We start from the raw sequence: 14,555 nt of genomic DNA on the forward strand, positions 1-14,555 counted from the left end.
TTTTGATGAATATACGAATTGGTGATATTTATAGATGAATTTGATTTCAATCGATAAGAGTGACAAATAAAATAAATTACTAAGTTTGATAATAAATAGAAATGATAAATACACTGATAAATGATTTATGAAGATAGCAAATACTAAAAATAAAAGAATTTAGCTATTTAAAATCAAAAGTGGAGCCTTTTTTATTATGTAAATTTTGAAATTCTGTTATTTTTCATTCGAAAAATTTCGAAAAAAAAAATATTTTGTAGAAAATATTTGCTAAAATTGTAAATTATTTGCTGTGTTGTATATTCGTTTAATTCATTAACGAAGAAATGAATAGAACTACCATGAAATGAAATGAAAAGGTCAAATTCAAGCATAAATATTAGCAGTGTACTTTGAAATAAGTCCGACATTGTAAACAGAAAGTTAGAAGCTAAAGCTAGGCATACATAAAATCGATATCTAATGAGTATGTGTTCAATTTCATGAAAATCTCATCTACTTCAATCTTCTAACCTTCTTTGCATTCAATAATTGTTTACCACAAAGGAAAAAAAAAAAAAAGAAATCATTGAACATTGTAAGGACACTTCTTTTGCTGGACAATCGTATTCGTTTTTTTATCAAAGAAACTAATGAATGAAATCAAATTTGGTTAACAAAAACGAATTAGAATAACAGCAGACGAATTTTAGACCAAATTTCTCTTTAATTTATTCAAATCACCAATTCGTATTAAACTGACTTTTATTTAATTCTGCACTCAGTTTTGTTTACTATTCTTTTTCCTACACTATTCGTGCCAATATTCAAATATGATCTAATAAATTTTATATATTACTTGCTTCAATGATAAACAAAACTATAAATTTGAAAATGGGACAAATCAAATCTTAATGACAACTAATATCGTGCAGTAATTTAGCAAAAACTTCGCAATGTTTTTTTTTTTTTTTTTTTTTTCTTCATCACAAACAGTTTTTACTTTTACTTCAGTTTTTCGAGAAAAGCAGTCAGCAAAGAACTCCCCTTCATCATTTACTACACATTATTGAATTTTTAAAAATGGGTTACGCTATATATTTGTAAAAGTAAGTAGTGGCAGAGTGATTAATTGTCGTTGTAAACTAAGAGTTTTATGTCATTTCTTTCACTTTTAGCAGCATTTAAGAAAAAGGACATATGTCCTTAAAATCGTAAGAGAATTGAGCAGCGTCGTGAACATAACAGTAGTAATAAAACAAAAAACTTTGCAAAAAAAAAAAGAGTAATCAGATTTTGTTGTGTTGACAATGATGTAAAGTCAAAGCAAAAATTTAATGCAAATTAAGCCTCCATGTACGTTGAACAGAAAATGATAAAGGAAACTGAATGGATTAAAATAGTAAAAAAGTCTATGAATCGACCAAAATTTCATATTTAGCTTGGTACTTAATAGAAAGCCGTTAAAGTAATGAAAACTAAAACTGTAAAGCCAACTTACTAGACGACAAGAACTTTAATCAAACATAAATGTTATTGCAAAAATAAAAAAACAATTCAAAAAATATCGAAATGCAAATGGCAACAAAAATAATAAAAAGCTCATGAAAAGTTTATCGTTGGTCCAACCGTTCTTTGGGTTCCATAATAACTATAGAATTACCGCGAATAACAACCATTCCGATCTCGTTTTTATCGCCATTCTGCAATGCAAAATTTTTATCAATTATCAGTTCTGCAATCTGGGAGAACTGCTACTGAACCTCATGTCAAAGACGATACTTTTTCTAAATATAGAAAATAATCTGCGTCTGCGAAATCAAAAATGACGCAATACGTAATGAGCTCATTCCAACAAGTCAACTAAAATTCGTCATCCGTTTACGCAGTATTCGCAACATTTACAGAGAATATTAATATCGAATAGTCTGCTTTCTATCTTTTGACAATCACTAACTAACTGTATCAGCTGATCTACTACCTTTATATTTATAGTGGAGACTTCATTTATGAGATCAAATATAGCAAAAATTTAATCTATACAAATTTATGAAATGGAGAAATAAACGATCAATTAAACATTACAACTCAAACAACTGCAAAAATGACAAGATGTAACCTTTAAATTTTCGACAGCATCCTCAACAACAATATTCATGAATGGATCGAAACCTCGAAGAATGCCTGACACACTACGATTGCCATTCAATTTCAGATCAACTTGTTTGTCCATATACTTTTTCAATTCGGGTGGATGCGTTTTACTCATTTTGCGGTTCCTTCTTAATTTCACAAATAAACCTAAAAAAGGAAAAGCGTGAATACAAGTGCTAACAAAACAGAAATGACGAAAAGTCATATGGACGATAAAATAAAGTATTTTTTAAATCAGTTGTTTAGGAGCATTGAATTGAGATCACAAAATTTTAGGAGAAATCAGGATATCCCGATGAAACCTTCAGTAACAAGCTATTCTCATAAGACTGCACAGTCCAATAACCTTCACAACTTTAAAGACATCTCCGCGATAAGATGGACCGAGACACCGCGGTACCGCCAATACTGAAATGAAAATGGAGCGATTACAGGCTATTTGCCTCCCAGCCTAACCTTTCAAGAACCCATCGAATGTTGCAGCTGCGAAGATAAGAGAGATAGTAAGAGGATTAGGAAATAAAAAAATAGATAATAAAAGATAGAGCAGTACAAGAAGAAAGAGTAAAGAACATGTAAGATAGAAAGCAAAAGATTTCTTATGACATTAAGCGTATTTAATCCTTAAAATAAATAAAAAGAAAAGAGAGGAAAAGAAATGCGTGAAGAAGAGAGATAAAAAGAAAAAATGTACAAAAATGAGAACGGATAATGAAGAGTGACTAGAGTGGAAGAGTTCAATCTATGATACTCTGACAGCTGTAATATTATCCGCTCAGTGTTCCTTCCATTCTTTCATAGCATTTAGCGCATCGGAGGATATGAGCGCTTTCCAAGTGTGCTTCGGACGGTTCACGTAGGGTTTCCAGCGTATTTCACGTGTTAGTTAAGTGTAAGAAGGTAGTTAGAGTACGTTGAAAGATATAAAATGTAATGCTGTAATGTGTTTTTTTTGCAACATTTGCAACATTCATGCAACGTTTCATAAATTTAAAAGATTTAGTAGAAAGTAGCTTAATGACTCATCTCTTATGTTAACATCTTTTCATTATTTTTTAAAATTTATATTTAAATGACAAAATAGTATCAATTTTGCAGTAATATCACATATTGTCTTTGCCTTATTCAACGTGTTTTTTTTTTTTTTGATAATTTTGTGCATTTATTATGGTTTAAAGTAATAAGACTGAAATACATTAGCATTTAACATCTATTTTGTTCATTTCAAATATTCGAGAATAATGTAGTATTGAGAATTTATGGAATTTATGTGTGTAAATTTTAATGTAATGCTTATATATGCAGCGTTCATAGATATATATTTCACAGAATCGATATTGATGAGTCAGAAGAAGACACTTGGAACTGTTACAGAATGTATAGAGATTTGTGATGATTCGGTATCTTTGCTGAGCGATGTTAATCTTTCAGTTTTAAATACTTCACCACTTTTAATCGGTAAGGAGCAAATTGTTATAGGAAAAGTACTTAGCCGATTCAATTCATCGTTTTTTCTTTTTCATTGTTTTTATAGGATGAGGAGCAGACTTTTATATTCTTCCCAGCTAGAGAAATTTGTCAGGAAAATTGTTTTTCCTTGGAAGGGATTTATTTTGAGATTTCATTGCGGAAAAAAGTAATTGAAAAGATTTATCAATTTTTTGATCATTTTGAACCATACATTAGGGGCAGCTGTGTAATTATTCTTTATAAAAGATTGAACATTGTTCTTTTCATTGTTTTGTTTGCAGAAGAAAAATGTGGTGAGATAGCGAAAAGTGATGAGAAGGATAAGGGGAAGTGGTTTCACGCGAAGCCGTCTAGATTGAATTTTGCATCGTTATTTCATGGTGGATCACATCGAAAATATAAAAGGTTCGTGTCCGTTTTATTTCTTATGGATTACCAAGATTCATCGTTTTTTTATTTGTTATATATTTAAAGCACGTGATGTGCAGTAGAACTTTTATTATTTGCTTGTTAGTTTAATAAGTCGAGTATTTTGCATACCTACATATGGAGTATGGCTAGCTAACTTCATTAATGGTAGTCTCACTTTGCTTCCAATCGATTCCTCTAAAATTACTTTTTGACAATCTTATCTGTAGTTTGATTCATCGGAATAGGTGAGCAAGTATAAGGTACAATATTCAGTTTCGTTGCAAAGTTGTGGATTTCTGTCATGTTTCTCTTTTGTTCTTAACTGCTAACTCTTATTAAACTGTTACTCTTTCTTGCAGAATAACCTTGAAACCATTATTTTTGTTCCGGTTATATGCTTTCAAAAGCGAAACATTGTAAAATAAGGAAATTGGGGAGTCATGAGTTAACATTTGAGTAAAGTTAACGTTTCCAAATGTTCTTTACCAGGATAAGAATTAGGAGGGGTTAAGCTGAATAGTAGACAAGATTGGATAAAGCGAAAATGGAACAGTTACCTCCAAATATCTAAATTTCTCTGTCCGTCTCAGAGCACTTATTGTTATTAGTAGTTGACCTAACAATTCAAGCAATTAATTACGCAAACATATATATCTTTATTAAACGATAATGTGGAATAGCGTTTTTAATTTCGGTAAATCGTTCTGGTTTATTTACCGCTAATGAATAAGTGACACCAATCGTTTGATGATTATGGTAATTAGTATATATTGTGTCTATATCGTCTGAAGTCTATATCGTTAATTGATTTTTTAAATTATGAAAATGTATGTTTTGCTGAATGGAATGTTTTTTCCTCAGATTTTCTAATTGCTAAATTTATTCGCTCTTCGTCAGTGTTGAATGATCTAACGCTTAGCGACCGTTTATGGAAGAATGCTTTGTTTTCGATCTTGATTTATCGGGGAAAAAATTTATTTGGATTATTGTTCTGTAGGTACATCATTATTCCTGATTTTTATGTTCTATTGATGAATTTTTTATTGAATGTGTACTCTGCATAATTATGAATCGGCATTTTATTAATAATTTTAATTACTGCTGAATATAGACTAACACAATATTCTCATATTAAGATTTTGCTATATCGTATCTTTCCAGAAACTTCTTCTTTACTGTTCAATATTTGTTTTAAAAATTCATATTAAAAGAAGTTAAAATTATATTATATTAGTATATTAGTTCAAGTCTATAATTAACAAGGAATAGCCAGTTTTCTGAAGATTATATAGATCTTAAATGGAAACCTTAGCTTTTTTTTACTGGATCACTATTTAACTTTGTTTTACTGAACATGTTGAAAAATTTCCGATGCGTAATCAGCAAAATTTATAAAGAAGTTATGGAAATGTCTCCATTCGAAATTGGTTTCCGATTCTCCATTACACATTTACAATGAAAAATTAGCAAAATTGTCTCCGTTTCAGAAGCAGTAGTGTAGTAGATATAGCATCATCAAAAGGTGTCGATGAAATGACTCAAATAAATAAGGATAGTTCATTATCTAGTGCAAATGCTGGCTCGGTACCACAGTTAGATTCCCGAATTCTCCAGGATAGTTGTTCATCAAGTGTCGGTGGGCAATCGCAATTTGCGAATAATGAAGATGAACAAGGTAAGTTCTTTGCATTTTATGATATATCCGGTAACAAAATATCTAGTGATTGGACTGCATTTTTTTTTGGAAAAAAAGATACCAAACGATTCTATGTTTAAATCGCTAGAAGCCCACTCTTTTTTCAACCAAGAAGGAACATTTTATTTGGCTTGGATGAAGCTTGCAGAAATATGGCCATCCTTTAATATTCTCCAATTATTGTCATATATTCATCGTGACGGAATATCCTTGTTGATTAGTTCTGATTCATACAAATATACTTGTTCTAATTCCATACAATTTGAGAATAGATTATTCAATTTATACGTAGTAGTAAGGAGAAAAGTTTCGTGAGATGGGTGAAATTATAAGAGGAGACATCATGTTTTTTTATTGTTATTAGTTATTAGGTCTTGGTGTTAATGGTAGCAAAATAGATTTTGAAAGAACATTAGAAAGCATTAATGAAGAATCTTCTTGTTTTGATGCAGTGGTTATACCCGATACCAGTTCATTACAACCAGTACCACAACACTCATTATTGAGTAATTCTTCTGCTCCGATTCGAAAATATTGGGAGTGTCCATTATGTTTCATTCGACAACCCTCAACGAACTTTCCTCGTCTTTCTTGCTGTAATCATCGGTCGTGTAAAAATTGTCTTGTACAGGTTAGTTTACTTTGCTTAAGACATCTCTGTTGATTTGCCAAGATTCATTACACAGGCTCATAATCTCTAGCAATTATGGAATTCATTATTTTAGTTTAAGATTTTAAATTGTTTGCAGTACTTGCAAGTGGAGATAATGGAAAGCAGGGTGCAATTAACTTGTCCGGAATGCAGTGAGTTGCTTCATCCAACGGATATTTACTCCTTAATGGCACATTGCCCTGATTTAATCAAAAAATACGAAACATTTGCATTGAGGCGTGTATTAATGATGGATCCAGATACTCGATGGTGTCCAGCGCCCGATTGCACGTTAGTTTTCTATTTTTCAATCTCGAGATTTTCTTCAATTTCGGAAATATGGAATTTGTATTGATTATTGGTAGGTATACAGGAAGAGAAATTCTGCTTCCCTTTTGTTTTTGGTGTTTTTAAGAGCTAATCGTAGCAGTAAAACTAAAAGAATGTATTTATTTGTTATGAAAAAAAAAATTTACTCAAGCGCATATCTAACATTATATATTTGTTAGTAACATCCGTTATGAAATTAAATTGGAATATGTAGTCGGTATGAATGGAAATAGCCACGTGAGTATGAATGACAATGTATGCTTCCAAACATTTTAAACATTTAAGTAGACACTGTCAAGTAGTGGTAGATCTTAGGTAAAAACTGCCGTTAATTTCTAGAAAAATGAATTTTACAAAAATTAGCAGAAATAATTTTGCTAGTTATTATAGATTTCCATCATGTAATTAGCATGAAAGAGTGCTATCACCAAACGATACATTGAATGGCAGCAAAATTCTTTAAAATATGAATGCATTCTTAGACAAACACAGTTAAGGTTTTTACGTTGGTTGTTAGTCTGAAGTAGTACCCAAATTTAGGTACGCGGTTATCGCAACGGCATGTGCTGCCTGTCCGGAACTACGCTGTGAACGTCCCGGTTGTGGTGCACTTTTTTGTTATCATTGCAAAGGACCATGGCATGCCAGTCAAACCTGTGATGAGGCTCGTAAGGAGCGTGGAGAAATATATCGACGAGCAATACCACAACTCTCGGCTACACAAGAAAGCACCCTCAAACGTACTAACGTTAATTTTTTATATCTTGAAAGTTTATTAATCCTCATTTCATTTCAAATCATAACATTCGCTTGTTACTTGCAAATCACTATTAAAGTGCTGTTTATGCAAACATTTTTTATAGTTGAAATTTATTTCATATTCATATTGTAGAAATGCATTATGATGACAGTATTGTTCATTCTTATTTCTCAGACTTCTTATTTGACTGAATTTAGGTGGAGATATCAAAGCGTGTCCTCGATGTCGTACATACATTGTTAAGATGAATGATGGTTCATGCAATCACATGGTGTGTGCGATGTGCAGCGCTCAATTCTGTTGGCTTTGTTTGCGAGAAATCAATGATCTACATTACCTGAGGTGGATAATTCATAAATTTTATTTTAGATATATTGACCAACAAAATATTCAAAAAAAGTGTTATTAGGCTACTGTATAGAAAAACTAAACCACAAAACGTTATGTTTATTTGGTAATTTATTGATATGTGTCTTTTCAAGTTTCTCCATAAGTTAAAAAATTTTGTATGAGAAGGGAAAAGCTGAATAATTCTTATTCTTTCAGTCCTACAGGTTGCACTTTTTGGGGAAAAAAACCTTGGACCAGAAAGAAGAAATTACTATGTCAAGTTGGAACTTTGATTGGTGCGCCTGTTGGTATTGCACTGATTGCAGGTTTGGCAATACCAGGCATAATTTTTGGTGTACCCGTATTTGTTGGAAGGTAATTCGGTCCTAATCTTTTTATTATATTAAAAGTTACTTGATTCTTCGAAACCAGTAAGTATCAAAAATCTGCAGTTTATTTATAGCTTAGTTACTAACCATCTCAATCTTATCTACTGTTGACCGATCTCACATAAATGTCTCTCGAGTGACCAATTTCTTTTTAATTACCAGTTTTATTCTCACTCTGTTTAATGTAAGTGATCGACGTGTGCATCAAATCTCAGATTCCTAATGTCGAAATATGTAGGAGTGAATTTGTCATTTGTTCTTAAATAATTGTGTTTCATTTACTCTATTGCAATATTTTTGTCGATGACCATAGATGTTTAGTGGCATTCAATATTTATCAGAATAAGTTATTTTGTTAAGATATTTTTAGAAAAGTGAATCAGCGCTTTGCTCATCTAACTAAAATTCGTAGACGTTGTTTAACGGCTGGAAGCGTAATAGGCTCACTAGTCGTTAGTCCAGTTCTAGCGGTGATGGCTGTTGGTTAGTTAACTTATTGCTGTAAAAATAATACTTTTTCAACTTACAAAAAGTTGTAATGTTTTCCCTTTGATTTTTTTTTTAAACCATTTCAGTTTAATGAATTCACAGATTCTGAATTATTTCTTGACATTTTATATATTTATTAATTTTATAGGAGGTCTAGGTACACCGTTCATTGGTTTATATTTCAGGTGTGGGAGTTCCCATTATGCTAGCTTATGTTTATGGTGTCGTACCGCTCTCTTTATGTAGAAATGGTGGATGTGGTGTTGGTAGTGGTTCATCAAAACCAGATCAAGACGATCTTGATGATGACGAGATTTGGCATGAAATGAATATGCGTGAGTTTTGATGTTGCACATTTTTTGTCTGCTTTTTCACTTAAAATATGAAACATATATATGGTAAATGAATTTGCGATTATATTTGTTGCAGATAGTCATGAAAAATCTCCACTACTGAACGATATGGAACGACAGGATGGTACATCCGTCATTACCAGAATATCTGTAAATAGTGCTTTGTCCGGTACGCAGCAGATGCCTAATCGTCTACAAGTGCAGGCCGAATTATGTCGTCGTAGGCCGAGTATAGAATCAGGTAAATTTATTATTGCATTATTTGGAAGACGATGTATAATTGGATATGTTTATTTCTTTCATTCGAATCTGTAAACTTTTAGGGATCAATAGTTTAGGCGAAAAATACAACTATGAAGAAGCGAGCACCAAAGCTATGGCTGGTTCGCAATATAATGATGATAAGGTTAAGTTCAATTTATTCATGCTTTCAGATTGATTTAGTGGATCATTTAGAATAGAAAGAGCAATTTCGGGGACTAAATTTTTAAGTTATCACTGCAAAAATATAAATTGAATCATTTATATTATTTTTATTTACTGGCTATTTCGATCATCTTTCAAAAGGAAGATTTTGTTCAGTTTCTATTACTGTTTATAACGAGGATTGATAATGGTTATAATAGGAAAAATCAAGAATAAAATTAACAATAAGTTTAAAAAATAAGTGATATTTTATTGATTACAGAGTTTGCAAACAGTATGTTCTGGTCAAGAAGCGGTGAGTTATTGTGAAGAAGTAGCAAGCATTGTTGCTTTATCAGGTTCGGTTATTGACGCCAAATCTCTCACTGATAGTGCCAGTGGACGTGTTTTTGTAACACAGATGTGCTGCCGCGAACGAGACCTGAGTCCATCATCACAACACGCGATTGCTTGTAATGATCTTTCAAAATCAGGTCATTCAGTCATCTGTTATTTGTTAAGCTGAAAATGTTTAGTAAATAAAATGGCAAGTCAAAGTAAAGTGTTTGGATATAAATGTTTTGTTTATTTAAATGACATGTATCTTTTCAATGAAAATATTCATAAGCGTAAACTGATTGACAATATATCAAGTCAGAAGGTTCAATTCTGAACATTTTGTAAATCCTCAGTACTTTTAGGTGATGAACGCTCTTGTGAAAATCAGCAAAATAATGGGCAAGAAACAATTACTTGTACTCGGTACTTATTGTTTCCTTCAAACTTTAAAGGATTTTATTTTAATGCAAATAATTGTATGTTTAATATAATGGATTTCTGGAGTAAATTTTACACGATTTTCACTAAATAAATTTATGTAATTATAGGGAAGATGCTATGTCATGGGGTGGCGTTTGCAAACGTCGTGGTCACGCAGCGAACATCGTTTCTTTAAATGGAGCTATGGCATCACATCGGGTTGCGCAAACATATTCCAATATAAAATGTGATTTCATTACTGAGAATACTTCAGGTAATAAGCTAAGTGAGCTTACTACAAATGCTAATACTACTTGAATTGAATAGACTTAGACAAAATTGGAAAGTACTTTGTATCCTTGCAGGTGGTGATTCTGAAGAATTGGTATTAATGGTTGACGAAAGCATTCCTCAACCTAGCGATTCAAATAAAGATTTAAAGCAGTCATCTTCAGGTTCAACTAAAGTTCGTCAGGTAAAGAAATTTTCTAATACTCAAATTATTTGAATTAATATCCATCATAATATCCTTGTAAAGGTGTATTTTAAGTGTTGCTATGATTACTTGTATAAACTTGCTTATGTTTATTATGTTAAGCATTGCGAATAATGAAATGTCCGGCATGAAAAGTTGCTGCTTTCCTTTTCTTAGGAAGTGACAAAAAACTTCCTGATATCCACATATTCTTTCGGTAATGTTTTAGCGTTAAAATATTTTGATTTCGTAATATTCGAAAGGTAGTAGTAACAAGATATTGTTTAGATTATTCGTTCTTCTCATTCAACTGATTCTACTGATTCAAAAGCTGATCGATTTCATATCCGTGCTCTTTTTGATACTATGAAGAGAATCGTCTCGGATGATATTGTTACTGAATCTGAAAAAGAGTAAGAATTAAGAATTTTATGTTAGGATAATTTTTGTTTCATATTTCAGATAACATTTGTTTTTCAATTAATTAAGCAGTTAATAAAAGAGCTAATATTATAACCAACGTGTGTCAAGTAACTGTTCTCTTTCCGTAGTTTGTCATGAAATCAAAAAGTAGAAGAAGGTTTCTACTATATTTTCATACATGCTCAATTTCGTGAACACTGGTAACTTAAAGGTTAAAAAACTGAGAAACTTTTCAGATCGGATGTTCAGCAGATCAGTAATTTTAATTTCCGTTCGGTTTTGCGCCATTCAACTCAGAGGAATGCAATGACAAATAATGTCGGTGAGTTTTTCTTTACCTCTAAATAAAGAATTAGTTATACTATAAAGTACAAACTATCACTGTTTAAATTTACAGCGTTGTTATTTTTTCTCTGATCAGTCATTTTGTACATTTCCTTCTGTACTTATTCTCTGTCGCATACTAAATATATTTATTAAAGAGATTTCTGAAAGAGCTCTTATGGCAATCTCTTTAATTTATCATCATTTTTTTTTTCTTTCCAGATACGCATAGTCACATTGATGCATGTTCGAGTAGTAGTGGTCAACGTCCACTGTCCTCCGGTTCAGAGCATTCCATTGCGATAAACATGAAAACAGACTATAGTAATGATGAAAACAATGATGTGAGGAATAAACGACATTTCTTTTCAAATCTTTTTATCAAACGTTGAAAATAAAATTATCTTTTTTTACTATACTTTTTTTTTCTCGACTATTTTTCGTTATCGTCCCTTTCAAAGTTCTTTATATTCGTTTCCATATCATGATAAGGTGTGTTGATTTGTTAGTCTTACTGTACATAAATTTTGCGGGTATTTGGACTTTCATTCAATAAACATTGCATTTTTCTCTGTTTAATAATTAATTAGTTATGTACTGTTCACTTCGATTATAATTATGTCACATAGTACTATCATGTTGGATGTTTCTGTTCTTCTGTTCTCGTTTCGCTTTCAATCAAAAAAAGATTCACTATGCATACTACTATACTAATTTAAACTAAAAACTGTGGTAGGATTTGTTTATTTTATTTTTTTAATTGTTGGATATATATAATGTATTATTTAGGCCTATCGAACGTGAAATAAGTGTAACTTAGCTTCTGCAGTACTTCGTACAAAACACTATGCAATGGAAGCTAAGTTAAATTTTGGTGAAGATGAATTGGTAAAAAACAAACAATAAAAATCAGAGATTAGGAATTAATTACGGGAATATTATGTTATTTTGTCTGCTCTCAATTTGCCATATTTTCATTGTTCAGAATGCAAGTTCATGTTCCCCACTTTACTTTAATTATTTATATCACAGAAATTATCATTTACAACGCCTTATTAAATAAATGTTGCAGTTCATTTTCTTTAAGACAGGTTTTCAATTCCATGGAAAATATTTTTTGACATTGTTCCATTTTTGATATTTAGGCTTCAGATTTCAAGTTTCTAATGCATGGGTGAGGAGTGTTAGAATTTTGACCTTGTACGATTTTTTTTCCATGTTTTCTCATCCATCGATTAAATATACTGACCTCAAAGAAAAATTGTAAGGAGAAGTCATTAAATATTAATGGTTTATAAAATGGAATAGGTGTTCCTTCTGAAATCTCATTTCCAGATGGTCATTTTGATATGTTGACAAAGTGAAAACATTTCTATATTCTGATGACTTAATGAGCGTTGGTATAGAAAAATTATGGAAGAATTATTTTGTTTTACATCAATTTCTATGTTATAGCACATTAACGAAAGTGGGAAGCACATTTGTGATAAACTGGTCAAAGACTGTTGGAAATTGTTACCTACCTTTGTGTTCAGAGATTTCTAAGGTAATATTTTTAATCTGTTTGATAAAATCCGAAGATATCAACTGTTACAATGCATTTTGTGCAAGTTATTAGTTGATTTGCTTTTGAGTAATTACTTTTGAGTAACATCTATGCCTTGGTATACTAGACTAACTGTTTTAGTGATTGTAAAGTTCGTTTCGTTAGATATCAGTCTTAATTGGACAAGGAGATTTTTCGTTTTAGATCTTTTGAAGGATTATGAAAGTAATTTGAAGGCGTTTTCATCTTTAAGATATGTTAGGCTTCCGGTTTTCCATAGCAAAAGCATCATCCATTCACTTGTTGTTTGTTGTATTTTCTTTTTTCTTTTTCAGAAAAAAAAAAGAAAATTTCTTTTTTATTTCAGATTTCGTTTCATAAGCAGTGAAAATGGCAGATGATGATTTAAAACTTGATTTGACAGGAAAAAAAAAGAAGTCCAAGAAGCCAATCGTATTGGATGATGAAACACCAAAAGCAGACGAAAATGTAGCTCCAGTTGGAGAATCAGAAGAACTGGTGTTGGGACCGAAAAAGAAGAAAAAAACACCAAAAGTACCTGTTGTTGATGAGGAACAACTTCCGGAAGAGGCACCGGAAGTTGTCACAGGTGCTGGTTTATCAAATCTTATTGATTCAAAAAGTGCATGGCCTGATTATACGTATGAACAACTGTTGGAGCTCGTTTTTGGTATAATGCGTGAACGAAATCCGGAATTGGCAGCTGGTGAAAAGAAGAAATTCGTGATGAAACCACCTCAAGTGGCTCGTGCTGGTAGCAAAAAGACAGCATTCGCTAATTTTGCTGAAATTTGTCGATTATTGAAACGGCAACCAAAACATGTGCTGCAATTTTTGTTGGCAGAATTGGGTACAACAGGTTCAATTGATGGTAACAGTTGTTTGATCGTTAAAGGACGCTTCCAGCAAAAGCATATTGAAAGTGTTTTGCGAAAATACATTAAAGAATATGTTGCTTGTCATACGTGTAGGTCTTCCGAGACGGAATTGACGAAAGATACACGTTTGTTTTTCTTGGAATGTAAAACTTGTGGTAGTCGATGCTCTGTCACTGCTATTAAGAGTGGATTTACTGCTATGGTAGGAAAACGTGCTGCATTGCGGCGCGCTGCAGAAGCTACTGCTGGTAAATAAATTACATAAAAACTTTCTCTGTTATATTCCATAGCATTTGGAGGAGTACGAGTAAAATTACTTCATTTCCATGTCCTTCTAATGAATTCTAAATTTATGGATGAATAGTAATATATTTTCAACGAATAATGACTTTTTTCTTTTATTATTTTTTCATTGACTCATATTTCTTTTCAAAAAAAAGAAAAAAGAATTCTTAAGAAAATTAAATTTTGGTTATTTTAACTCCTGTTTAATGCTAATAACAATTTACTTTGCATTGTTTGTTTTTCGTTTCCCTCTTCATAGAATTTACATTGTATTGATGGATATGTTTGCTTCACATATACTGATAAAGTTTTCTTTTTTGATGATATTAGTTGTAGTATTTCAGATAAAGGTATCGGGAATATGCCTTGCTTTTACTTAACACACATTAGCAGGACAGCAATTTTGGGTTGGATACTTTTCCTGTT

At 31.6% G+C, this 14,555-nt stretch overlaps 3 protein-coding genes across 3 annotated transcripts; 2 read left to right on the forward strand and 1 right to left on the reverse strand.

Moving 5' to 3' along the window:
* Positions 1–1,592: 1,592 nt before the first annotated feature.
* Positions 1,593–2,248, reverse strand: Bma-snr-7 (small nuclear ribonucleoprotein G, putative; the record flags this gene model as incomplete). Its single annotated transcript, XM_001893796.2, has 2 exons — positions 1,593–1,682; positions 2,099–2,248. The coding sequence occupies 2 exons, from the start codon at positions 2,246–2,248 to the stop codon at positions 1,593–1,595; spliced, it is 240 nt and encodes a 79-aa protein (XP_001893831.1).
* A 1,225-nt stretch (positions 2,249–3,473) lies between these two features.
* Positions 3,474–11,791, forward strand: Bm2279 (IBR domain containing protein; the record flags this gene model as incomplete). The annotated part of the gene is made up of 19 exons (XM_043075765.1): positions 3,474–3,591; positions 3,885–4,008; positions 5,502–5,689; positions 6,163–6,341; positions 6,460–6,653; positions 7,233–7,432; positions 7,650–7,794; positions 7,999–8,157; positions 8,542–8,654; positions 8,846–8,995; positions 9,090–9,254; positions 9,337–9,419; positions 9,702–9,912; positions 10,120–10,180; positions 10,306–10,451; positions 10,543–10,652; positions 10,941–11,065; positions 11,312–11,397; positions 11,622–11,791. 19 exons carry the CDS (start codon positions 3,474–3,476, stop codon positions 11,789–11,791), a joined length of 2,727 nt encoding a protein of 908 aa, XP_042931699.1.
* A 1,544-nt stretch (positions 11,792–13,335) lies between these two features.
* Positions 13,336–14,100, forward strand: Bma-eif-2beta (eukaryotic translation initiation factor 2 subunit 2, putative; the record flags this gene model as incomplete). Its single annotated transcript, XM_001893798.2, has 1 exon — positions 13,336–14,100. One exon carries the CDS (start codon positions 13,336–13,338, stop codon positions 14,098–14,100), a length of 765 nt encoding a protein of 254 aa, XP_001893833.1.
* Between the last annotated feature and the right edge of the window lie 455 nt (positions 14,101–14,555).

This window comes from Brugia malayi, assembly GCF_000002995.4.
Source record: "Brugia malayi strain FR3 genome assembly, contig: Bm_v4_ChrX_scaffold_001, whole genome shotgun sequence".
Taxonomy (NCBI): Eukaryota; Metazoa; Nematoda; class Chromadorea; order Rhabditida; family Onchocercidae; genus Brugia; species Brugia malayi.